The following is a 25992-nucleotide window of genomic DNA, read 5'->3' on the forward strand; positions in this document are numbered from 1 at the left end:
CGGGCTCCCTGCTCCTTGGGAGCCTGCTTCTCCCTCTGCCTCTCTCTCTCTCTCATGAATAAATAAATAAAATCTTTAAAAAAAAAAGTAATGGAAATAAAAACTACTGTACATTAGGGCAAGTCCTTACTCCTTCTCTTAATTATAGCATTTATAAATTAGCATGAAGATATGATGGGCCATTGTCTTTTTAAATTGTTCTGAGATTGATAGAATCTGTGAAAAAGAGACAATATTGGTAATTTTGATATCACTTGGAAATAACCAAATGCATGCCTTTCAAAAATCACTTACAGTTTTTCCCCATTTTTCATGAAGTTTAAAAATATGTAGTAATTAATCACAGTGCGACTTGATGCTTATCGGCACAAACCTACATCTGGTTTTAAAAAAATTAAATACAGCTGATATCTGTGAGGTGGTCCAGGATCTGGGTGGAGTCGCATTTGAATGTGGACTGCTGCACGGTGACGGGCTAGCCGACAGACGTGAATTGTGGTTACACACACACGTCTGCTTGCTCTCTTCCAAAGTCAGTGGTATGTCCTCTCTCACCAAAGGCATCTCCTCTGTCCGGCCCCTGCAGTTTGGAAGCTCAGAGGCAGCCTCTTACTCCACGTTCTGTCTCCACTGTCTCCTTCCTCACCTGCCTGGGGTCAGTTGCCACCTCTGTAAAATTCTTTCTTCTCTCAATGCTCTCACCTCCCACGCTGTCCATGGTCCTGCTCGGGTGTGGCTGGGGCCCTGAAGCCTCAACTCTGAGAAAGCGTCCTGATGGAGCCTTCCCACCCCATCTCCCCTAGAAAATCTGGAGCTGCTCCTGATTTTCCACAGATCTCACTGTTGTGATTGGAATGCTGTTGACACGTCCTCGGTGGCTCCCTGTGGCAGAGCTAAAAGTGTAAGACTTTTTCCTCCCTCAGAAATGTTCTGATTCCAGTTCTTTTACTCTCATTTCCGACTTTTCACCTTTATATGTCTTTGCATCTGTCCAACTGAACCGCACAAATGCTTTCATTTTTCTCTGATTATTGCCTTTCTTCTATTTTTGCCCCCCAATTTGAAACGGAGAAATTTTTTTCTCGTCTTTGAATTTCCAAATTTTACCTGTTATCAAAATTCAGGTCAAATACCATGAAATTGTACTTGACCTCCAAGTACTCAATTCTCCTTATATCTGAGTTAACTTAGCACTTTATCTGTTCTTCTCTGAAGCTGGATATATTTAGATGGCTGTCCTCTTTATCTTAGTCAAGAAGCAATATGAGCGCAGCACAGTGACTGATTAAACTTGTAACCATCAAATGTGTAAATACTCAACTTTGCATACAGCAGGTTCTTAGTAGTATATTTGAAATGAGTGAGATTGAGATTGAGTCCTTTACATGGCAGGCCCCCTTGATATGCTCTGTGGATGCACCTGTGAGCAGAACTAGAGATGGTCCTTCCCTAAAGGGGTGTATGGTCTATGGGGGGGAAGAGAAGGAAAGAATATTGACTAAAGTGTCCATTGAATTGTGAGAATAGAATTTTACAGTAGGAAAACTGCTTCACACCATTGTGTCAGGTACATGGAGATAGAAAACTTAAAGTGCAAGAATTGGGTTCGTTGGTCTATGGCAGTATGAAGAGGGTTAAACTGAATTTTCGTGCTCCAGGACTCTGTTTTCTGGCCCTGCAGGTCAGCACGCTCTGGGGATGGTCAGGGATGTTGGCATGTGCCCTGTGAGAAGCACAGAAGCCTGGCTGTTTTTGTGCCTGAACTTTTCCTTATATGTATGAATTCTCAATGATGTGGTTATACCGTTGTGACCAGGGACTTTAACTTCTACCTCTTTACATCTCAGTTCATAGCCATGTGCACCAAGGGCATTCAATGACTATTTTGTTTACTGAGAATTGACTAGAGGGAATTTTTACTCTCCATCTTAAGCACAACATATGGGGAACATGTGTGGGAAGCTTTCTGAAATTCGGAAATGTATTATTTTAAAATAAGTAACATATAATAAATATTCAATGTGATGTAAAAGTTTAAACCTTTCTTCTACTAGTGGAAATAAGCTACACATTCCTGGCTGAAGAGAAAACAAGTCAGTGCTCTATAGCGATGTATCTTTTAGCGGGAAGAAAGACGTGTATGTTATATGAGTCACTTGGTTGCCATTGACAAAAAATCAACTCATAAGGGTTTAAGCACACAACGGAATTTATTGGCTTTCATGTGTGAAAAATGGCCCTTATACCTGGGAAGCCCAATTCAGTTGGCTTCAGATACTGCTGAATCTGGGATCTGGGGATTTAACTGATATTATTTTCTCTGTCTGTTTCTCTCTTTTTCCTCTCTCTCTGTACCTCTATTTCTCTCTTTCTCTGAGTCAGAAGATATAAGTCTTGATAGCTCCTACCTATATCCTGGTGGATTGATAATAAAAAATAAGACAGGGTCTTTTTTTGTTGTAGTTGTTGTTCCTCAAGTCCACCTATCAAATCTCATGGAAGGGTCCTGAATTGTCCCCACTAGGATCATATCCCTACACAAGGACCAGTCATCGATCTTCAATGCATGGGCCATTGTGATAGGCTCATCTAAGTCATGTTTCCAGCTCTGCACATGGTTGAGTTGGGAAGACTTTGTAATAACCCCACTAGGACCACAGGAAGGGAGAGAGGAGTGGTGATTTCCAGAAGGAGGGTGTTCCTAGAAGAAATAATGGGGCTCACTAGATAGGTAATGATAGATTCAGATTCCATATGATGGAGTAGCAGGAAGACAGGAATGAAGATGGAAGGTATGTAAAAGGTTGGATGGTTTGTATGGCACACTAATTAGTAATAATCTTCAGTGGGCAAGGTGGAGCCCATGGATGATGGGCTTGAAAACTTTGACTAGTTTTATGGCTTATACCATTGCTTTAGGTTAGTATTAAGGCAAACTTTCTCTTTTTTTGAAAAGTGTCCAGCAGAGCAGAGTAGTAAGAGACTGAGGGCAAGTGTGTTCAATGCAATAATTAAGACTTGAGGGGAGCCTGGGTGGCACAGTCGGTTGGGTGTCCAACTCTTGGTTTCAGCTCAGGTTGTGATCTCAGAGTCATGAGATCAAGCCCCGAGTCAGGCTCTGCACTGAGCGTGGAGTCCGCTTGAGATTCTCTCTTCCTGTCCCTCTGCCCCTCCTGCTTGTGCTCTCTCTTTCCCTAAACGAAATGAATTTATTAAAAAAAAAAAAAAGCTTGAGACAAGGAGTGTCCTTATGTTGGATATGGGGATGTTTATTTGTGAATCATACTCTTTGTTTTGATATTGCATTTTTAGTTGACCTTGAAGAAGTTTCTTTTATCCAAATGTATCTTATAAATTGATGCAAAGGACAATGGAAATCATTTAAAAACACAAACTATAACCTAGAAATGATCTTAACCTAGAAGGGATAATAGAAATTTTAGCATATGATTTTTCCTTAAATTTTTCCTATTTCAAAGAAAGGCGAAAAAACCAGACTCTATGAAGCCAAAATTAAATATTAAATGTGAAATTCAGTTTTGTTTCAGCTCATTACAGGACTGAAAATATTTTATATCAAAAGAGTGTCAAATATCAAATATTTTATATCAAAGTACCATTTTAAATAAAAAGTCTTTGCAAGACTTAGGAAAATGATGAAATAAAAAAATTATTTATAGCCATGTGAAATTACAGTTGCATCGACACATACAAGCTTTCAAATAGAAAAAAGAAATTTAAAGAGGAGCTGTTAATGTACAGCATGTGCTCATTGGTCTTGTATTTGCCATTTGCAATGCTCGTTTTATAATGTTGCTTCAGGACTTAGACTAAAGGCATCCAGGAAGCTGCGTGATTGACTGGTGGGGTCATGGGGCTAGTCAGGGCTCTGTTTCCTAAAGAGGAACCAATGTGTTGAAACTGGCAGGTACCCATTCTGAGACAGGCTGGAACACCAGGGAATTTGTCTATTTAAAACATTGTCTGGCAGGAATAGAGTGAGCTGAATCTCTCCCAGCCAGAATCAAAGATGTCGACTAAAGGTGAAATGTGCAGATGTGGATTATGAACAGAAGATTATGTAAAGTTTGAGGGCCCAAACATATGTATTTGAGGTAGAGGGCCTAAATCTGTTTTCTTCTGAATGAACCAAAAGAGATCTTCTCTTTTGAGCTACCCGGAATTGGAGTTTGTCTGAGACTGTTAATTCCAGGGCATCGCCCTCTGTTGGAAGGGACTGGACAGCATTTACAGCGGTCTTGGAGACACCCAGTAGTGGGACCACGGTGTTTAGAAAGGCAGGGCATTCAGGAAAAGTCCGGATTTGATTTTAGCAAGATGGCATGCCAAAGGAAGTGTCTGAAAACAGCCATTAGCAGGCCATTCTGATCTTAAAGGGTCTAGACTTCCCCAGACAAGCTCTCATTGAGTGTATCTCATAAGATAATAGCTAGTTGGTATTTAGAGGTGGGGCTCCAGATTACCAGACTCTGTGGATCCTGAATGTAGCTGGGTTGTCTTCTGAGAAGGAGCCTGGTCTTCCATTTCTCTGTGTATCAAGGTAAATCTTTGTGCTGGGCATTAGCATGCGGGCATGATTATGGAACTATCTATGGCCCAGGGCAGAGCATTCACGACATGGTACCCTCCATCAGCCATAGATTTGATAAGACATGTGGGTCCACTTGAATAACGAACTGGGACCATTACCTCAGGGTGACAATCTTCAGTTTTATTGTTACCTGAAACAAATTCCAGAAAGAATTATGACTGTAAATCTGTATCTCCTGAAAAGCTATTTATCATAATCAAATCACTTGTTTTTAAGGAAATTTTAAATGTAGAAAACTATAGGTCAGTGTGTAAAAACATAAATACACTCTGGAGTATGCATTCATTTTTTTTAGGTTGTGTGTATTTGCTTTATTTCTATTTTAACTTAAAGAGAGAACATTCTTCACATTCTCTCATTAGAAAAGCATGCCATAGTAACTGGATAGATACAGAAGAAGTGATCACTTGACATATAAGTTTAAAAATTTAAAGACAGTAAGTAAGTGAGATGAAAAATATTGTTGATTTTCTTGAGAAGAATTTAAATTATTTAAGTTTACCCCTCCATCATTCGGAGAAGTGTCTTAGTGCAGGATTTCAGGAAACAGGCATTGTGGACCTACATCCTAAGATATTTTAAGGCATCACATCTATATCTTCTTCCCCAAATGCAATTTCTTTTTACTGTTTTTTGCTCTGTAAAGAGGGATATGAACCTGCAGCTTGATTGCAAAGATGTTAAAAATCTAACACTTTTTAAAGACTTCCATGCTTCAGAAGAGTTTGTTTGTTTTTTTTACGGCTCTGGGGGAGTATGTTGAAATTGATTATACTCTTCTCTTTGAAAATCCTCACTGTTCCTTTGTTTCATTGCCATTGTGTATGCAGTAAAAATAACTCTGGAAGCGTGTTATAACAATAGATTCTGAGAATAAAGCTTCTGCTAGGACAGTTGTTGGGTGCATAGATAGGAGTGTGTGTGCGCATGCTGGTTTCCTTCCCCGACAACTGCCTTCTGCCTCTCAGACTTCATAGCAAACATTTTTATAATGTGGGATGAGCAATCAAGTTTGCAACTACATTTTTCATGAAGTATTTAAACTATGTATATATGTTTTAAAAACTCCTGTGATACAGCCCCTTGTGTCTTACTCTCTTTATTCCCCACTTTTTTTTTTTATGGGGGTAAAACACATAAAATAACATTTACTAGCTTAGCCATTTTTAAGTGTATCGTTCAGCAGTTAAGCATATTCATGTTGTTGTGACAGAGCGCTCTAGAAGTTTTTCGTCTTTAGAATCTGATACTCTGTACTCATTAAGCAGTAACTCCCACTTTCTCCCTCTTTCCAGTCCCTGATAACCACCATTCTAATTTGTTTCTGTTGAGGGAATCATACAATATTTGTCGTTTTGAGACTGGCTTGTTTCATTTAGCGTGTCCTCAAGGTTCATCGTTTTGTAGGATCTGATAGGATTCCCTTCCTTTTTAAGGCTGAGTAATATTCCATTGTATGGATAGCCCACATTGTGTTTATCCACTCACTCACCATCGGTGACCCCTGCCTCCACATTTTGACCACTGAACGATGCTGCGGTGAACATAGGTGTGCAAATAATACCTTTTGCGATCCTGCTTTCAGTCTTTTCTATCTATACCCAGAAGTGGGATTGCTAGATCCTGTGGCTGTTCTATTTTTTATTTATTGTGGAAACTCCATATTGTTTTCCAGAGTGGAAACCATTTTGCAATCCCACCAACAGTGTACCAGGGTTTCAATTTCTCCACATCATTGCCAACACTTCTTATTTTCTGTTTTCTTTTTTGGGGGGGTAAAAGCCACCCCCTAATGGGTATAAGGTGATGGCTTATTGTGGTTTGATTTGCATTGGACTGAGAATTTTCAGCTTCTTAAAATATGCTTGTTGGGCATCTGTGTATCACATTTGGAGAGATGTCTAAGTCCCTTGCCAGTTTTTAAATTTGGTTATTTATTTTTTTCATTGTTGAGTTGTAAGAGTTTTTTTTATATTTTGGGTATTAACCCCTTATCGGATATGTATAATTTTCAGATATCTCCTACCCTTCTTTAGGTTGCCTTTTTACCGTGTTGACTGTGTCCTTTGATGTGCAAAAGTTCGTAAGCTGGTCCAATTTGTCAATGATGAGTTTTATACTTTTAGGTCTTATGTTTAAGGCTTTAATAAATTTTCATTAATGGGTGCGCCTGGGTGGCTCAGTCGTTAAGCGCCTGCCTTCGGCTCAGGTCATGATCTCAGGGTCCTGGGATCGAGCCCCGCATCGGGCTCCCGGCTCGGCGGGAAGCCTGCTTCTCCCTCTCCCACTCCCCCTGCTTGTGTTCCCTCTCGCGCTATGTCTCTCTCTGTCAAATAAATAAATAAAATCCTTAAAAAAAAAAAATTAAAAAAAAGAATTTCATTTATAATAGCTCTAGAAAGAATAAAACACTTAGGAATAAATTTAACAACAATAGCAAAAGGTTAGGGGTGCCTCGGTGGCTTGGTCGTTGGGCGTCTGCCTTCGGCTCGGGTGGTGATCCCGGGGTCCTGGGATTGAGCCCCGCGTCAGGCTGCCTGCTCCACGGGAAGCCTGCTTCTCCCTCTCCCACTCCCCCTGCTTGTGTTCCCTCTCGCGCTGTGTCTCTCTCTGTCAAATAAATAAATAAAATCTTAAAAAAAATTTTTTTTTCATTAATGTTTTGCCTGTGGTAGAACATAGGGCCCCACTTCATTCTTTTGCATGTGTGCCTTATTACGTCTTGTGCTGTTACTACTTTCAGTTTTTGAAAACCTATGTCTCAGGTATGTTTGAGCTGTATAAATTTTGCACCTACGAAAAAAATCCTTCCCTTTGGTGTAAACCGTGAAAATTAACAGAAAATTAAATACATGTAATCTTACATGTATTAGATCGTGTTTCCTAGAAGCAGAGTCTTGAGAGAGGGCTTCAGGAGCACATGATAATATATAGAGAGAATAATCATTAGGGAAATCCTGTAGGGAGTGAGGGAAGCAAGGCATTGAATAGAAAGAAGCAGCAAAGCAAGGTAGTCTTGGGAAAGTCTAAACTCTTCCCGATTCACTTGGTTCTGGGTTGTAAATCCCGCCATAGAGTTGTCTCCTCTTAAGTCAAGGGGACATGTCTTTGTACTTCTGTGGGTAGAGTCTTCCACTCCCTGGGAGACTGAGTCTGGCAGGCAATTCTCCAGAGGAGGGAACAGCTCTGAATCCTTACCAGCCAATCCTCAGAGCCCCTGGGGAGGGTATACCAGCCAGTAAAGGGGATCTGAGCAGGGCATCAAGATCACCTACCCTAATATAAAAAGTATTTGAAGTCTTTGATAGGAAGCATCGCCAAAATTGCAAATATAAGCTAATGGGATTGAAATATAATTCATACTCGTAAATTCAGATAAATACACATTCTAGCTTATAAATGATAAAATGTATTTTCTTTCTTTTCACAGGGAAAATTATAGCACTATTTTTTTTAGAGATTTTATTTATTTATTAGAGAGAGAGAGTGAGAACACAAGGGGATGGGGAGGGGCAGAGGTAGAGGAAGAAGCAGACTCCCTGCTGAGCATGGAGCATGGATCCTGATGCGGGGCTCAATTCCCAGGATCCTGGGATCATGACCTGAGCTGAAGGCAGACGCTTCACCGACTGAGCCACCCAAGTGCCTTGAAAATTATAGCACTATTTTTATTTCATTCTGACAATTCATTTTCTTGTAGGACAACTAGGGTAATAAGCTATTTCTAATCATGCCCAAATCCACTCCATTCTCAGCCTTTTGAGGTCGGCTCCTGGGGGACAAAAACATATCCACCAATATCTAGTATAATAATAATAATAAATAATAATAATAATAATAATAATAATAATAAATCAGTCAAGCTAAAAAAGCACCGTTTGCTAACTTTCTTCCCTTGTTCCCTTGCTGGTGCCCCGTGGTGATAACTGACTCAGCACCAGACAGTAGGTGGACAACGTTACAAGAGGAAGCCATTCTTTTTGTTTGTTTGTTTCAAGTTTTTATTTAGATTCCAGTTAGTTCTCATACAGTGCAGTTTTGGTTTCAGGAGTAGAATTCAGTGGTCCATCACTTACATACAACACCCAGTGCTAGTCCCACCAAGTGCCCGCCTTCATCCCCATCCCCCGCCCCTTCCCCACCCCGCCCCTCCTCTACCCCCCTCCCTCCATCTACCCTCAGTGTGTTCTCTGTCCTCAAGAGTCTCTTTTATGGTTTGCCTCCTCTCTCTTCCTTTCTTTCCCTTCTCCGATGTTCTTCTGTTTTGTTTCTTAAATTCCATGTATCAGTGGACTCATGCTACTTGTCTTTCTCTGACGGACTTATTTCACTTAGCATAATACCCTCCAGCTCCATCCATGTCGGAGGGAGCTGTTGTCCTGCTTGCTTCTGAAGTTTGTAACTTGCCTTGGCCTCGGCATGGTGGAAACCATCCTGAATGGGCTTGATGAGCCGCATAATCTCACCTAGCGCGGTCGATACAGAATGTCATTATTTAAAGAAAACGCCAGACTATTTTCCTGTGTGGCTGTCCTATTTTACATTCGCAACAGCAATGTTGAGAGATCCTGTTTCTCCACATCCTCACCAGTATTTGGTATTGTCACTAATTTTATTTCATTTTTTTTTAAAGATTTATTTATTTATTTGAGAGAGAGAGAGAGAGCGTGAGCAGGGGTGGGGAAGAGCAGAGGGAGAGGGAGAGAGAGTCTCAAGCAGCCTCCCCACGAGCACGGAGCCCGACGTGGGGCTCGATCTCAGGACCCTGAGATCATGACCTGAGCCGAAACCAAGAGTCTGAGGCTTAACCAACTGCACCACACACACCCCACTAATTTTATTTTGGTTTTAGCTCTTCTGATGGGTGTGTAGTGATAAGTCATAGTGCTTCTAATGAACATTTCCCTAATGGCCGGCGCTATCAGACGTCTCCTCGTGTGCCTGTTCCTCACCGTCCATCTGTGTCCGTGAAATATGTCTGTCATGCCTTCTCCCATTTTCCAGTTGGATCATCTGCCTGTTTGCTGTTGGATGTTAAGGTTTTTACATGTTCTCGATGTGAGTCTTTGTCAGACAGGTGGTTACAAGTACTTTCTCCCGTTCTCTAGCTTGCCTCTTTTTGCTCTCAACATGGCTTTGACACACCAGTGTTTTCAGTTTCGATGAAATCCAGTTCATCAGTTTGTTTTTCATTTATGGAATGTGTTTTGGTGTCAGGTCTACGAAAGCCAGGTCTCAGCGGTTTCTTCCTACGGTCTTCCAAATGTATTATAGCTTTACATTCAGATCTAGGATTCCTTTTGGTTTTTTTGTTTGTTTGTTTTTTAATTTAATTTAATTTAATTTTATTTCATTATGTTATGTTAGTCATCATACAATACATCCTTAGTTTTTGATGTAGTGTTCCATGATTCATTGTTTTCGTATAACACCCAGTGCTCCATGCAGAACGTGCCCTCTTTAATACCCATCACCATGCTAACCCATCCCCCCATCCCCCTCCCCTCTAGAACCCTCAGTTTGTTTCTCAGAGTCCATCGTCTCTCATGGTTCTTCTCCCCCTCCGATTCCCCACGTTCATTTTTCCCTTCCTTCTTCTAATGTCCTCCATGCTATTCCTTCTGTTCCACAAATAAGTGAAACCATATGATAATTGACTTTCTCTGCTTGACTTCTTTCACTTAGCATAATCTCCTCCTTTTGGATTCGTTTTCCTATATGGTGTGAGGTTTGGTGGAGGCCCGTTTATTCACTATGGCTGTCCAGGGGCCCCGCCCTCGTTTGTTGGGAAGACTCTCCTCACTGACTTACTGCACTTTGTCACAAACAGGGAGCCGCCTGTGTGCAGAAGTCTTCCCAGGTTCTCTTTTTCAGGTTCATTTTAAACCTTCATTTAATAAAAGCAATGATAGAGGGCCTTCCTTTTCTAAATTTGAAACAATTGAAAGTAGTGACATACATACATAGATGTTCTAAAATTAGCCATTTTTTATTCACACTGACAAACATATGTACATAGGCTATTTACATGTGTATGTGCACATACTACTGATCTGTAACTCCTTTTTTTATGATGTTCTCATTTGGTTTTGGTAGCTTATACTAGTCTCAGAAAATGAGTTGAGGCCATTTCCATTTTTTTCTAGTATGTAGAAAAATTGGGGGAAAACACAGGTTATCCATTCGTTAAAGGCCTGTGAAATCATTTGGGCCATGCTTTTGTATGTTTGTTTCATTTTTTTGTAATTAGATTTTTAACAGTTAATTTCATTAATGTAATGACTGTAAATCTATTCAAGTTTTCTCTTTCGTCTTGAGTCATTTTTTGGTAAGATATATTTTTTCTGGATATTGTCCATTTCCCATGTCTTTCTTTGACTTTGCTCATCCTTTATTTCCTTTCTATCCATTCGGACCCTCATTTTATTATTTTCTTCTTTCTTTTTTGAACTTTCCTTTTTTGTTCTTTCCTACGAAGATGCTGTGGTCACTGATTCTAGGACGAGGTTCTTTTGTAACAGGTACATTTAAAGCTGTAGATTTATTTCTGTGCACTGTTATAGTTTCATCTGTGAAATTTTGATGTAGACTTTCCTCAGTGGTTGGCACTGGAAAAGTATGATTTCCCTTAGTTTTCTTCCTTAGATCTGCTTTATTTAAGCTCAGCGTTGTGAGTTTCTGAGCATGTTGGGAGGTGTGGCTTCACCTCTAGAGGTGATGTCCCGTCCTCAAGTGTGCTAAGAAACCGCTTCTATAATTTCAGTTCTTTAGCATTTTTTGAAATTTGCTTTGCTTTGTGGCCTAAGACATAGTCAACTTCATAAATCATCCATGAATGTCTGTTCCCCTGAAAATTGGGTGCAAGTGTCTGTAAATGTCCTTGAGATCAAATTATCTGTGCTTTTATCATTTTTTATTCCCTCTTTGATCTATCAGTCATGGAAAGAGGTGCAAAACCCTCCTACAATGAGAGCACCGTGGACCCCATGAAGGTTTTGTTTCTTATTGAGATGAAGGTATTTCTGGTAGTTGTACAGCAGAATAATTTCAGGAGTTCATTTTCCTAGTTCTCTTTTCCTTAATTTTATTCTTTATGTTTCTGGTTTGCTACAATGTAACATCCTGAGATCATGGCACAGTGTGTAGGGCCCTCCAGGACCAAAGCATGGAGCTCCTAATTTTTTAGCTAGATGTTCTGTAATTATTTCTGAATGTAGATCTTTGTTTTTTCCTTGATGTATTTTATTTGCTGGCTCTCAAATTTTGTTATATAGAGTTGCATGTTTGCTGAGCAAGGATTTCTGGCTATGGTAAATGTCTCTAAATTTTTATCTAGAATTGCAGCAGAGCCCTATATATAGCCCACCGCCCCCCCCAAATAAAAGGAGTAATATGGTAGATCAAGAAATCCAATACTATCATAAACTTGGCTACACTGTCAGTCCAGATAATTTTGTGAGGAAGAGCAATTAGGTGAGAAGTATGGTGCTATTGCGCATTTCTGTAAGAGCAGAAGTAATAAACATCTGTTACCTACTGTATGTTGAGGGCTGGGTCAAGTTTTAGTAATACATACGGTATCTCTGCCAGCAATTTAATTAAACAGTTTCACTAACAACAACAAAAATATTTAATATCTACTATTCCAGATGCTGAGAATAAGCAGTGGATAAAATAGTCCAAGTTCTTGCTTTTGGGGGGCTTATAGATAAATAAGAAAATATATGGTGTAAGTATTTTTGTAAACAGCATTAGCATGAGTATAATATACATTCTAAGTATAATGATTGATATTGTAGAAACATAATTCAGGGTGATAAATACTAAGGGGAAAAATAAAGCAAGAAATAGGAATTGGAAGTATTGTCAGGAAACATTTGCAAATAGAGATAAAGGGGCCCATGAAAGGCTCATGAAGAAGGAGATTTTGAGAGAAGATGTGGAGGAAAGGAGGATGCTAACCATATGGTCTCCCACCATCTGAGGGATGAGTGTTCCAGGCACTGGGAACAGCAGGTGCAAAGACCTTGTGCCTCAAGCATTCATGGTGCATGGTAGAACCAGAAAGAACATAAAAGGGAGAGAGAGCCCTCCCTATGACACATTCCCTTCTCTTTGGTTCTCTTAACATATCCCATCTATACAATAGTTGGGACACACAGATCCTCATAATATATTCCTAATAAAAATAATTTCCATTCATTGAGTACTTACATTGTGTCAGACATGTTTTACAAACTATCTCCTATTTTTTAAATATCCCAGCAAATTTGAAATATTGCCTCCTTTTTATGTATTTCAAAAATCTTAAAAGTGTTGAATATTTCACCCCAGGTCCTAAGTAGAAAATATGATATCTAAGATCGGAACTCAGTTTTTTCCATTTTTTTGTTACTTAACATTACCTTCTACCAGTGAGTGATTTTGATGATTAAGAAATTTAAAGCAGGGGCGCCTGGGTGGCTCAGTCATTAAGCGTCTGCCTTCGGCTCAGGTCACGATCTCAGGGTCCTGGGATGGAGCCCTCATCGGGCTCCCTGCTCAGCGGGAAGCCTACTTCTCCCTCTTCCAGTCCCCCTGCTTGTGTTCCCTCTCTTGCTGTCTCTCTCTCTCTCTGTCAAAAAAGAAATTTAAAGCATATGGTCTCTTGTCTTCCTTTGATGACTCAAACTACATTTGGTTAAAATCATTTAAACATCCCAGGGTGCCTGGGTGGCTGTCAGTTAAGTGTCTGCCTTTGGCCCTGGTCATGATCCCAGGATCTTGGGATCGAGTCCTGCACAGGGCTCTCTGCTCAGCAGGCAGCCTGCTTCTCCCTCACCCCTGCTCGTGCTCTCTCTCTCTCAGATAAATAAAATCTTTAAAAAAAAATCCTGGACAAAGACTGTTATATGTTTATTATATATATATGTGTATATATATGTGTATATATGATATATGGATAGATATATAGATATATATACTTACGGTTATAGTTATAGTTATTTTCTCTTGAGAAGTGGGTAATTCTTGATGCTGTCTGCTTCACTCACACATTGGAGGTCTTGCTAGATTATCTTTTCCTGAAGATTAGTTGATTCTGATGCACATGAAGCCGTGATTCTCCATGGTGGGCTTGATGCCGGGGTTGCGCTGAACCCCGCCTGCCCTGCCTTAGGGAGAGTGCCTCTTCCCATCTCTTTGTTTAGTGATGTGACATAGGTAGCTTGAAACTGACAGTGAAATTTGCACCGTGACAATAGGCAGGCCCGACAAGTTAAAGATCCCACTCCCACTGCACCAGAGCCTAGTGTCAAAAATTTGCTAGAACCCCACTTGGTAGGTAGTAATGGTGTAGTCTGACCACTCAAAATTCTACAAAAATCTGAATGTTCCCTTGATCACCACTCAACACTGTGAAGATGAAAAGAAAAAAAAAATTTCTAGTTAGGGTGATGTTAATTGTTTTAAGAGTTAAAACCCGAAACCTTAGTGCCTAAACGCAATAGGAGTTCATTTCTTTCTCAGACACAGAGTTAAGAGAAGGGCTGGTTGGTGGAGGGTGCGCCAAGCAGCAGTGGAGAGACGGAGGCTCTCTGACACGTGGCCATTTTTGCTATGTGGTTTTCGCGGCCACCATGTTCATAGGCAGCGAGCTGTAGGGGGGATAGAACATGATAAAATGCATGTGACCATTTTTTTGTGAGCCAGCCCCAGGAAACTCAAAAATGACATCTACTCATGTATCTAAGGAGAAAAGACAACTGGTCTCCCCAAGTCAGTCTCTGCCACATAATGCAAATATGCTCTTTTACTGTAAATGTGTCCTGCATACTAATGAGCTCGTATATCATTGTGGGAATGTGAGAATGAGGTTCAAATAATGCTGAAGTTGTGTTAGTTCATGTGTGGCTTTTTCTAGGCCAAAATAGCAGGAAAGAATTACAGTCATTACCGGGGAAAAGCTCTTGGTTCTGGGCAGGCAGGACCCTGTCAACTCTCTTGCGGGACAGTTGAAAGCAAGCGTGTGCCCAGGACCCCCATCCCAGGGGTGCAGATCAGCCTTGCTCAGCTCAGACTCATGAAGTTCCTCTTCAGCCTTAACCACCTGCCTGCTTGGCCTGTCCCAATTGTCACCTGAGGTATTAATGGCTGTTACTCTTAGTGCCCCAGTGACCAAGTTCATAGGTTTTGGGTAGACTGCATCAAAACTACGTTTCCCAAAACTACCTTATTTTTAGTGTGGTATCTTGCAGACTGAGAACAGCGCATATACATGACATAGCTGTTCCGTGCATAATGACACAGAAAGAAAGTCACAGCGCCCATTACATATTTAGCAGTAAAATAAATGGAAGTTTAGACCATTTAAAATCAAAGCACGGGGAATGATCTAACAAGAAAATACGTTAAAAATCAATATTTTATACATGTAGGGATTTGAAATTTAACAGCCTTGGCATCTGATTTTCCAGATCATGAGGGAATTAATTTATGAACATCCCTCAGTGCTCCTTTTTGACAGACTGAGAGGGCTGCTCGATGCATCATGAGCTGTCACTGCAGACTCCTTAAAAGTTCATTGAAAATTCCACAGTACGGTTTTTGGTATGAGCCAAATGCCAGAGGACTGTTGTGTTTATGAGGCTGTCCTCCACCTTTGACCACGTGCTCCTCAGCAGGTGACATGCTGTGAGGTCATCGGCTTTACCTCTTTGGGTTTTCCAGTGGTTCCCTGATGCTCTGGGCACCTGCTCACACACCAGGAAAGCCATGGCAGCCACCGGGTCCTGGGAACCCAAGTGCAGTTCTCTGAACAGATTGGAAGGCAGAAGATATCCCCTGCCATTACTAATGAGCTCTCAGAGACGATCTGCTGGTGATCACGGCTTTTATCCCACGGACTGACTTCCGGGATTTCACGGCCACCGCTGTGTCTTTGTGTTTAGGTCACTGGAAAGCAAACGTTTTATATGTAGTTATTTGATGCTTCTCACATCACTCTGACAAATACATATGACATATGATACATATGAAATCTACATGTACAATATGAATCTACAAATACATATGAAGATCTTAATGAAAATATAGGATTCTAGAATGTCGTCAAACACTAACGAACAACCAGAACAAAATTTCCCAGCTCTGCTTCCCTCTCCTCCTCCCCCCTCCTTATATATCTTAAATATCTGGCTGTAGAGAGTCACTGTCTCTTATTCTGTTTTTTTCTTGAGCCTTTATGGAACATTTGTGATTGTCATATAATCATCTCTTTGGTCTTGGACAAGTCATTAGCCTCTCTCAACTTCATTTTCTTTACTTGCAAAAGAGAAATGGTCTGGCCTGGTGGTTGTGAGAATAACACTTTGCGAAGCGTCAAGTGATACAGAAATGGAAACTGCCTTGTCACAACGTGGTGTCCTTTCAAAGGAGTTGGGCATCTCTCCGAAGATGAAGCAGCAGTGCCCTTTTTGAGTCATCTTTCCAGACACGGCATATGATCAGCCACGTTTGGGGGCTTGCATAGTTCCTTTTACTTGCTTGAGACTTCCATCATAAATACCTGAAGAGAAGAACATACAAACACTTCTCTGAACTTGTGGGTTCGACTCTTGAATTTTCAGTGTTCTAATGTTAATTTTTGGCCAATAGTAAAATTTTAATCTAGTGGTAGATATATGAGCTTGTACATTTCCATTGTAGGGGTTTGGGGTAGTGTTTCTAAGGAATATCAAGTTGAAAGAAAGTGAAGATTGCTTCAGTTTCAGGACAGAGAATTCAGTCTGTTATTCACTATATTAATAAGACAGAGACCACAACAGCAACAATTCTATCCATGGTTCTGAATTGCCAAGAGAAAAATCTGTTTTATTATTTTTTATTTATTTATTTTTTAAAGATTTTATTTATTTATTTGAGAGAGAGAATGAGAAAGAGAGAGCACGAGATGGGGGAGGGTCAGAGGGAGAAGCAGACTCTCCGCTGAGCAGGGAGCCCGATGCGGGACTCAATCCTGGGACTCCAGGATCATGACCTGAGCCGAAGGCAGACACTTCAACAACTGAGCCACCCAGGCGCCCTCTGTTTTATTGTTCAACCAATATTAGGTCTCTTAGAAATGAATGTTACCAATCCATAGGAAAAGTGTTTAGCAATATATTGGTGGAAATAATCACTGTGTCACATAAACAGTTGATAGCCTACATAGGTTCTATTATGTTAGATAAGCAGCGTCATAGGGATATACAAAACCGATTTTCTTAGGGTGTGCTGAAAGACTCAGAATGGCTTTCTGCCAAAAATTAACACACAAAGTTTAGTTGGCGTTATTCAAAGAAGGAACTTTAATGCATCTGTAGAACTTTTAGGTCTTTGGTGAAGATTTTAAAAAAATAAGAAAGGATGGTGTTTGCTAATAATTAAGTTGCACAAAAATACACATCTAGCTCTAATTTTATTTATTTTATTACCGTGCGATGTTGAATAAGACATCAGCTCTCTTTGCTTCTCTCTCCATCTGTGAGAAGGCCTTTGCTATTTGCATGTGAAGCGCAAAGAGGAATGAGTGAGTTTCTGACTTGTGTGCTGGGCAATAGGGAATCGAGTACGCTCTGTCGTGCTACTGTATTGTAATAATGGGTCTAGTGACATTCTCACTGTGTTTCTTGCAGGTTGCTTTCAGCTATGTAACATTTTTCGAACCCATGAAATGGAAATTGACCAGTGCTTGCTGGAGTCCCTTCCCCTTGGCCAGCGGCAAAGGCTGGTGAAGCGCATGCGTTGCGAGCAGATCAAAGCCTACTATGAAAGAGAGAAGGCTTTTCAGAAGCAGGAAGGATTCCTGAAAAAGCTGAAGCATGGGAAGAGTCAAAAAGTTCACTTTAACCTTGCCGACATGATACAGGATGCAATTATCCACCACGATGACAAAGAAGGTACATGACATGAAAGTTTTCCGATGTGGGTTTTCATGGTTTTTGTTTGTTGTTTCCTGGTGGGGGAGATGGAGGATGGTATTTCGTTTAAATGTTAGGGGCTTTTTTTTTTTTTTTTTTTTTTTTAGGATCTGAAATAATCAAATAGTCCTCTTTCGAAAGAACATAGTTAAAACTTCCAAGTTTAGTACAGATGAACGAAATGCAAAATTTTGGTAAAATTATTGTAATTTTTTTAAAGAATTACCTACCTGGAAAGCATGTGATTTCCTTTGTAAATTGTCCATTTAAATTTTTAATGAAACTTTTTTTCCCAATGAAATCGTTTCCTTTGATGATGAGCTTGTGCTGCAAAATTCATTATTATCTCATTTTGAATTCATGGGTAGAAATACCATAGGAATAGGAATTAGCTACCATTTTATTAGTCTCTTCCTACTTGGAGCTCTTCATTTCATGGCCATCCCCTCTGTGGAGCTGTAAGCACCTCCAGGGGCAGTGATGCTCTCAGCCAAGTTCACTGCCCCCCTCCCCCTCCCAGTACCTTCCAGCGGTGTTGAGTGAAAGAGGGAAGCAGTTTGTCCATGTTCACCAGGCAGTACTTGTTGGAACATGTCTAAATTAAATGGCAGGCAGATATAAGCCCTATATTGATTTAAAAGTCATGCAACAACATAGAGATTATTCTTATGTAGAATATCAACAGGACAAATAATGCCTAAATAGGGTTAAAAAAATTAAGAAAATTAAGAAAAATTAAGAATAGGAAAATCATAAACCCAGAGACCAAGAGGAACATATATGTATAATATATAAGATGTGGAATAATATCTATTCTATATTATAACATTTGGTGAAAACGCTGAAGTCATAAAATTAATCCTGATGTAGACATGTCACTCGGGTGGTCAAGTGCAGGAGATATGAGTCCTGTCTTCAGAAAACTTCCAATCTAAGTAGAGAGGAAAAAATCCTCATAAGAAAGTAGAAAACAGTTAATGGAAATGGAGTCTGATATGAGCAGGAAGAGGTGGGCAGTAGAATGTGATTTTTGAGGGGCTCCGAAGGAAGCTCTGTCAGTAAAGAGGAAGCCACACGTAGGCAGTGCAGTGAATAGCCGCCCAGCATGAGTGTGGGCATGGGGATCTGTCTGAAGGCAACAGGAGTGAGGAGCGTGGCTGCTAAGCTGTATTAGGGAAATATAATTACTGTGGATAATTCAAGTCCTACTTTTGAAGCAGAATGCAATGGCAGCCACTGTCTGTTCCACAGAAGGAAATGCATATGCCTGTAATAGTGTTTAGTAAAGATTCATCAGGGATGTATATCTGTAGGATGGATGGAAGGATAAGGATAAGAACTAGAAGCAAAGACACCAGCTAAAAATCCAACGATGAAATTTCAGTGGTAGAGTGAGCTGGCTTGAGCTAGTAGCCGTGGGGATTGGAACAAAAGGATGAACCCAGCAGCCATATTCCACAGGAAAAATGCCTTAATTTATCAAATATTTATTGAGTTTTTATTATGGGCCAGGTAGCTGTGAATGAAGGAGACCAAATCTCTATCTCTGTGATGCCTCACTGTGTGGTATGTGACCATAAACAATAAGATAAAGTTGGATGTGTAGTATGGGGAGGCGGTAATGGAAGAAAGGAAGGAGGGAGACCACCCGAGGGAGGTGTGGGGAGTTAAGCAAATGGATATCTGAGGAGGAGGATTTCAGGTGAGCCCAGAGCTGTGAAGGGAGCATGTGGGAGGAACCAGTGTCAATACATTGGGAGGACAGACAAGCAGCCAGCATGGAGGGGCTAGCAGAGTCGCGGGAAGGATTCCGGCTTTTGTGCTTGGTGAGTCCTGAAGCCGTTGGGGGATCTTGAGTAGAAGAGAGAGCTGGTATCACTTGTGAGTTAACAGGCCCAACCCGGCTGCTGCATTCTGACTTGAATCAAGAATTGTGAGGGCAGAAGCAGGGACACTGGTTGGGAGGCTGTCAGGAAGCTGGGCACGAAATGATGGTGGCTTGGGCCAAAGCGGAGCGAGGGCATGATGAGAAACAGTCAATTTGGACATATACTTTCAGGATAGAGCTGACAGGAAATGCTGATGGATGGGTGATGGGGAGTATATCAGTTTATACTGCTGCCGTAATGAATGACCACTCCTTTAGTGTGTAGTTGCAAAGGGTGTGAATGTATCCTCCTATAGTTCTGGTCAGAAGTCCTGGGTGGGTCCCACTGGGCTGAAATCCAGGTATCATCAGGCTGCGATGCTTTCTGGAGGTCCTAGGCGAGGATTGCTTTCCTTGACTTGTCCATTTTCTAGAGGCCATAACATTCCCTCAATCCTAGCGCGCCTCCTCCATCTTCAGAGTCGGCAAGGGTAGATGGAGTGACCCTCTCAGGCCTGGAATTTCTCCTGGTTTTTTTCCTGTCCTTGCATTTCTCTGATCAAATCTTTTGCCTTCCTCTTCCACCTTAAAGGCCCATGTGATTTAGGGGCTATGGGCTCACTTGGATCATCTCGGATAACCTCCCTATTTTAAGTTCATCTCATTAGCCACATTAATTCCTTTCCCCACATAGTAACATATTCAGAGACATGACACCAAGGGTGAAATTATGGAACCCAGATCCTATAGACTCAAGGATCACACCAACTTTGCTGTGGCCCGAACCACTAGGAGGATGAAATGTTATTAACAGAGTTAGGGATGCGGCTAGGAAGTCAGATTAGGAGGGGGTGTCATGCTGGCTGGAGATAAAAATTGGAGACAGATGAGCATATAGCATATGGGCATCAAAAGCCCAAAGACTATATATCACTGAGGGAATGAGAGTAGATAAAAATATAAGAAGCTCAAGAACTGAGTCCTAAGGAGCTCCAATATTAAGAATTCAGAAATGAGGTAGAACTACCAGAAGAAACAAAGAAAGGAGGAACATGAAGTGAGGGAGCTGTCCTGGGAGCTCAGTGATGAGAACTTTTTAAGGAGGAGAGTGATTAACTGCCAGATACTGCTGTTCAGTCATGGGGGTGGAGACAGAATGGACTGTTGCATTTAGAAGTACGGAGGTTATCAGTTCCGGTGAATTGTTGGGAGCAAAAATCTAGTGGATAGCAATGGAGATAGAGTGGGCAAACAGAAATGGACACTGAATATGGAGACTTCTTGAAGGGAGTTTTATGTAGAGGGGAGAAATGGTAAGGTAGCTGCCGAGGGAAAAGAAACGAAGAGAACTTTTTAATGATGGGAGAAATAATAGCATGTGTATATGTGGAAACAAATCATGTATTCGGGAGGGAAAAACTGCTGGCATGGAAGTAAGGAGGAAAGTTGCTGGAGCAAGGGCTTTGAGCATGCACACGCTGATGAGATCTGGTCCTCAACTGGAGGGTTTGGTCTGGCTAATTTTATTTGTAATTCCAGTATCTCGGCTCTGCCCATAGAGATTCTGGTTCAACCAGGGTAGTTTTCCAGTGTGTCTTCAGTGCTGTGCTGTGCAGACAGGGTTGAGGACCTCCCACCGAGGGCGATGGGAGAAGAGATGGAGCCAAATGGCGGGTGGGGTGATGGGAACTTAATGGCAGCTCTCTTACTGCCTCCAGCACTTACTGATGATGGAACCTTGGCTGTCAGAGAAGAGGGAGGATGGGGAGGAGGGCTTGCAGCTCCAGGAAAGAGGAGAACATGTACACGTGGGAGAATATATGGACCGGGGCAATCTGGTATGAAAAAGAGGACTTACTGATTGAATGCGATATAAAAAACAAAAACAGAAGGACCACCTGTGACTCACAGTTTTCAGAAGTGGGTTGGGGCTCAGCGGGGGGCCTGCTTCTCCCTCTCCCTCTGCCTGTTACTCCCCCTTCTTGTGCTCTGTCTGTCAAATAAATAAATAAAAATCTTTAAAAAAAAAAAGTGGGTTGGCATGGCCTCTCCACTCGTGGGTCCTTATTCTTAGCTCTTTGCTTTTCTACCCTAAAATTTTCCTCTGGCTTTTAGAGTACAGTTTGTCCCCACTTTGTCTTCACACATTCCACATGTATACACAGATACCATTTTGTATGGAATATAATATCACCTCATCAATAGGCACTCAGATTTCTCACCTACTTGAAATTACTTGTTAACCACCAATGCCTGCCAAGCACATGTTAACACCTGTTTTTCAGTGGAGTACAAGACTGCACAGTACACGTAGCAGGTTGTTTGTATATGAACGTTGATATAAAGACACCAAAATCTAAGCAAGAGGTCGGATTTGACTTTTCAACTCAGAAGAAGCAAGGAGTAATTTTTTGTTTGAATGATTAACTATGAGTTGGGTTTCATTTTTTAAATTTTTCATATTTTTAAAGATTTATATTTTTTCATAGAGAGAGAGCATGTGAGTGAAGGGGGAAGGGCAGAGGGAGAGAGAGCATCTCAAGCAGACACAAAGCCCAAAGCGGGGCTCAGTCTCACAACTCTGAGATCATTACCTGAAGTGAAAACAGGAGTTGGACACTTAACCAACTGAGCCACCCAGGCGCTCCTTGAGTTGGGTTTTATTGAAGAAATTGCTTTTGGAATTGCAACGGAGAGAATGAACTGGTCAGTAAAGTTCCCCATTTTGCTTAGTGTAATGACCGATAGAAGGTATTTGAAGTGATAGGGACAATAGGAAGTAGAAGAAAAAAATTGCACACACACACACACACACACACACACAAAATGTTCATTACACCCCTGCTATGCACAACAAACTATAATAAACCCTTCCTATATACTATCTTTTTTATTCTTTATGACAGAAATTACACAAAAAAATTCAAAAGATTCTTAGAGAAAAATGTCTTCAGAAGGACACCTTCTGTAACTTTCTTTACCCCTAGGAAATAGTTTCTATTACTAATGGAAGCAAAGATGATGTTCAGTAACTAAGATCAGCATTAGCATCAAATGATGAAGAAATAGTTCAATGATTTTTTTTTAATAGTTTTCTTTTTTAAAGATTTTTACTTATTTATTTAACAGAGAGAGAGAGAGAGCACAAGTAGGCAGAGCAGCAGACAGAGGGAGAGGGAGAAGCAGGCTCTCCACCGAGCAGGGATCCCGATGCGGAGCTCGATCCCAGGACCCTGGGATCATGACCTGAGCCGAAGCCAGCCGCTTAACGACTGAGCCACCCAGGCGCCCCTAGTTCAATGATTCTTGAAACTCAACACAGGAGTTTGAATTTCTAATCAATTATTAAAAATTTAAGTACATTATTGCAATGTTAAATTAAGGTATTTATCCACTGATAAATATTTATCCCTAAAAATTTTTTAGGGCTTTTAATTATATAAAGAATCAAATATTCTTTTTCAAAGGACAACATATTATTCTTGCTAAGGTTTGTATTATGTCATTGAGAAGCAATTCAGAATTGTTTAATTTTATGAATCTTGCATTTTTGTAATTGTAAATTTAGTATCTTCAGAGCTTTGGTCTCTTCTGGGAATTGGTGATATTTTAGTGTTAATGTGCCGTTTTAATATACTACATCAATCTAAAGTGTGTTCAGCCTCCTTTCCATCTACAAAAATTTGTTCTAAAATTTTTTAGGGCTTTTAATTCACTTATTTATCACCTCCCCCAATTTCCTGCGCTCCCTTGATTTAAAAAAATAAATAAATTGTTTTTTTTTCTTTTGTGGTGAGAGCATTTAACACATCACCTCCCAGCTTGGCCTTTGATGGTAAAGGAGCTAAACTACCAACCCCACGAGCTGATTTGCCTTCACTGCCCTTTGCGGTCCTTTCTTCCTCTTGTCTAGTTGAGTTCTGCTCACTGTCACGGGGACGGCCGGAGGTGGGGACAGACATTCTTTACACTGTGACCTTTTCCCTCTCTCTCTGCTCAGACTCCACCTCCCCTTTTTTGGCTACAGTTTGGGAGGACTTATTTATTTATTAACCCACATGCTTAATATTTTCTAAGAGTCAGTTTTATTCCAGCCACACAAAGAACTTCTAAGTGTAGTTACAGACCTGTAATGTCCAACTTCACTTATATCAGAAGTCAACTCTTAGGAAGAAAAAGGAAAAATCAAATTATAACAATGTGAGACTCTGTTTCCTTCTCTTGCCTTTCAGACCACCGGCCCCAGTTTCCTTGGAGGGCTAAGGTGAAGGGCTGTGGTCTAAGGCTCTGACCCTAACTCTTTCCACTTCCCACTTGTCCTCCCCGGAAGGCCTCCCTTTTCCTATCGCATTCCCTGTCCCCGGCTCCAGTGATTCTCAAATCTGCATTCAGACCTCTCTCCTGAGATCCAGACCCTACCTTTCCTAACTTGTGACACTCACAGTGAATATCTATCCCCTTCTCCTTCCAAACCAAAATTTCTTCTTCTATTCTCTACTTCAGTTATTGTCACCTTCTTCCACTTCTGGCCCAGAAATCTTGAAGTTGTGCTGATTTAGATATAAATTTGTGAAGTCTTGACGGTTGTACCTCCCCTGAATAATTCACAGGAAGTAGTAAGTGCTTGGATACTATCCAGAGCCCTCTAAGAATATACCTAGAATGCAGCAGATAAATCTATCTACTATGTATTGAATTATCTGTTAATGGGTGGAACATTTCCCCACTTAAGAGATTTTTAAGTAAATCATTAGGACCAAGTTTTCTCTTCCCTACCCACCCACACCCCCAGGTGTAATTTTGGGTCAGAGAATTTCACGTGTTCCTCAAGTGTTTCACACATGAAACATGAAAGGAGGTTTCCCACTGACTTAGCACTTAGGGGTACTTAGCTGAGCCCTCTCCTTGCCTTTACTGGACTGGCATAGAAGTTAAAATGGTGAAGTAGGTGGTTACTACATAAATGTATTTGTTTTTTTATTTTTTATTTATGTTTTAATATCTAGAGTATAGATGTAAAAAAGGAGCCAATTATGATATTTTCCTGCTTCCATCCTGTCTTTATGAAGATGAGCCCATCTGCCCTGGCACTCTTTCCCACTGGTGGCTGTGGATTTCTCCTGAATGCAGCCTCTTTCTGTCTCCCTCACCTCCCCATATTCAGGTGCATAAGTAGGCAATTAAAAGATGTGACAGTCAATAAGTAGATTTAATTTGACCCCTAAAGAAATTGAACCAAGACTCTGCCACCTTCAGAACGATGGTCAGACCTACCGAGCAATTACCCAATCCTAGTTCCCTACATGCATTTATTATGAACATAGTTGAGTGTGATGTGTGTTAACTACCCTGCAAGGATACATATTTCTAGAATTCAAAATTAGGCATATATCCTTGACATAGAATGTAGAAAGACCCTTCCCAAAAGAGTTGGATTCAACCAATATGAATGTCTTATGTATTGGATACTTGGGGTTGGAAAGCAAACAGAAAGCATCATCCTGTCTTTAAGGAAGAAGTTGAGGGAAAGAACATTCCCAGTGAAAAGACAAGCAATCTACTGCTGTCTGCGTCTTCCACGTTCTAGAATGGTACCAAACCTGGGCAGAGTGAGGGAAGTGACAGCTTTATCAGATCCGCTCCCATCTTGTTGACTTCCAGTGATGGGAACAGAAAATGAATGAATCTGTTCTTCTCATCTGGCAGAGGAGGGTGAGGATTTCGGAAGCAGTAGCTCAGGTAAGATGTTATCCGGGGCAGACACAGGAACGAGAGGACCACTTCTAGACTTTAGAGAAAAGGATGAGCTTTTTGGTGCCAGACATGTGTTCACATCAGAAATCTGGAAGGCTGAGTCAATGTTGCTCATAGACATGCTGAATTTTGAATTTCCCAAAGAGCTTTACAGAACTATCTTCACTGGACTGTGGTGCTTTCAATGAACAGGTAACAGTTGCTAGGTAATTCAGGGTGCCCATTTCAAAACCAGTTATAGAATCATAAGGAGTTGTAAATTAAGTGCATTTAGATTCCGAGGGATTCTGTGCGAATTTAACGAGGAGCTTAGTATTTCGCCAACACCAAATTCATATTCCCGACAAGTAGTAATTATGTGAACTGCCTGCTCTATAGTTACGACTTGACTGGGAGTGTGAAAACAATTGAAAAGAGAGAGACAGAAAAGTGTGCCCCATAGGCATTTGTAATCTCAATGGGAAGATACACTGCTCTGTAACAAGCAAACAAACAAACTAGAAATGGATCCATTTAAAAGGAATCACAGTGGGCATCCACTGAGGTGAGGTCGGGATGAGATGAATCTGGAAGTCTGTGGGAAAATTTCCCTTTGGTAGAAGGAGAGAGAGGGACTGGTTGGCTGAGGCAGAGAAAAGCAAGGCTCTGACGGGAGAGCATCTTGACAGAAGCGTTGCTGGGAGCTAGCAGCAGTGGTCCTAACTCTGCACTCGTTAGGACGGGTCTGTCTCTACTGAGACACACCTGGGCCGCGCGAGCCTGGCCAGCACACCTGTGCCTCCCCATCCTCTCCTGCCGATGAGGGCGAGAGGCAGAGCGAC

At 41.0% G+C, this 25992-nt stretch overlaps 1 protein-coding gene across 1 annotated transcript in view; it reads left to right on the plus strand.

Annotated features, from left to right (window-relative positions):
- MYO16 (myosin XVI) overlaps window positions 1–25992 on the plus strand; it is a 425887-nt gene that overhangs the window by 13813 nt on the left and 386082 nt on the right. The window contains exon 2 of the mRNA XM_081815515.1: window positions 17266–17529. Within this exon, the coding sequence (XP_081671641.1) occupies window positions 17266–17529 (264 nt within the window). The remainder of the gene's footprint in view (window positions 1–17265; window positions 17530–25992) is intronic.

This window comes from Leptonychotes weddellii, chromosome 3, assembly GCF_054177405.1.
Source record: "Leptonychotes weddellii isolate Sample4059 chromosome 3, ASM5417740v2, whole genome shotgun sequence".
Classification (NCBI taxonomy): Eukaryota; Metazoa; Chordata; class Mammalia; order Carnivora; family Phocidae; genus Leptonychotes; species Leptonychotes weddellii.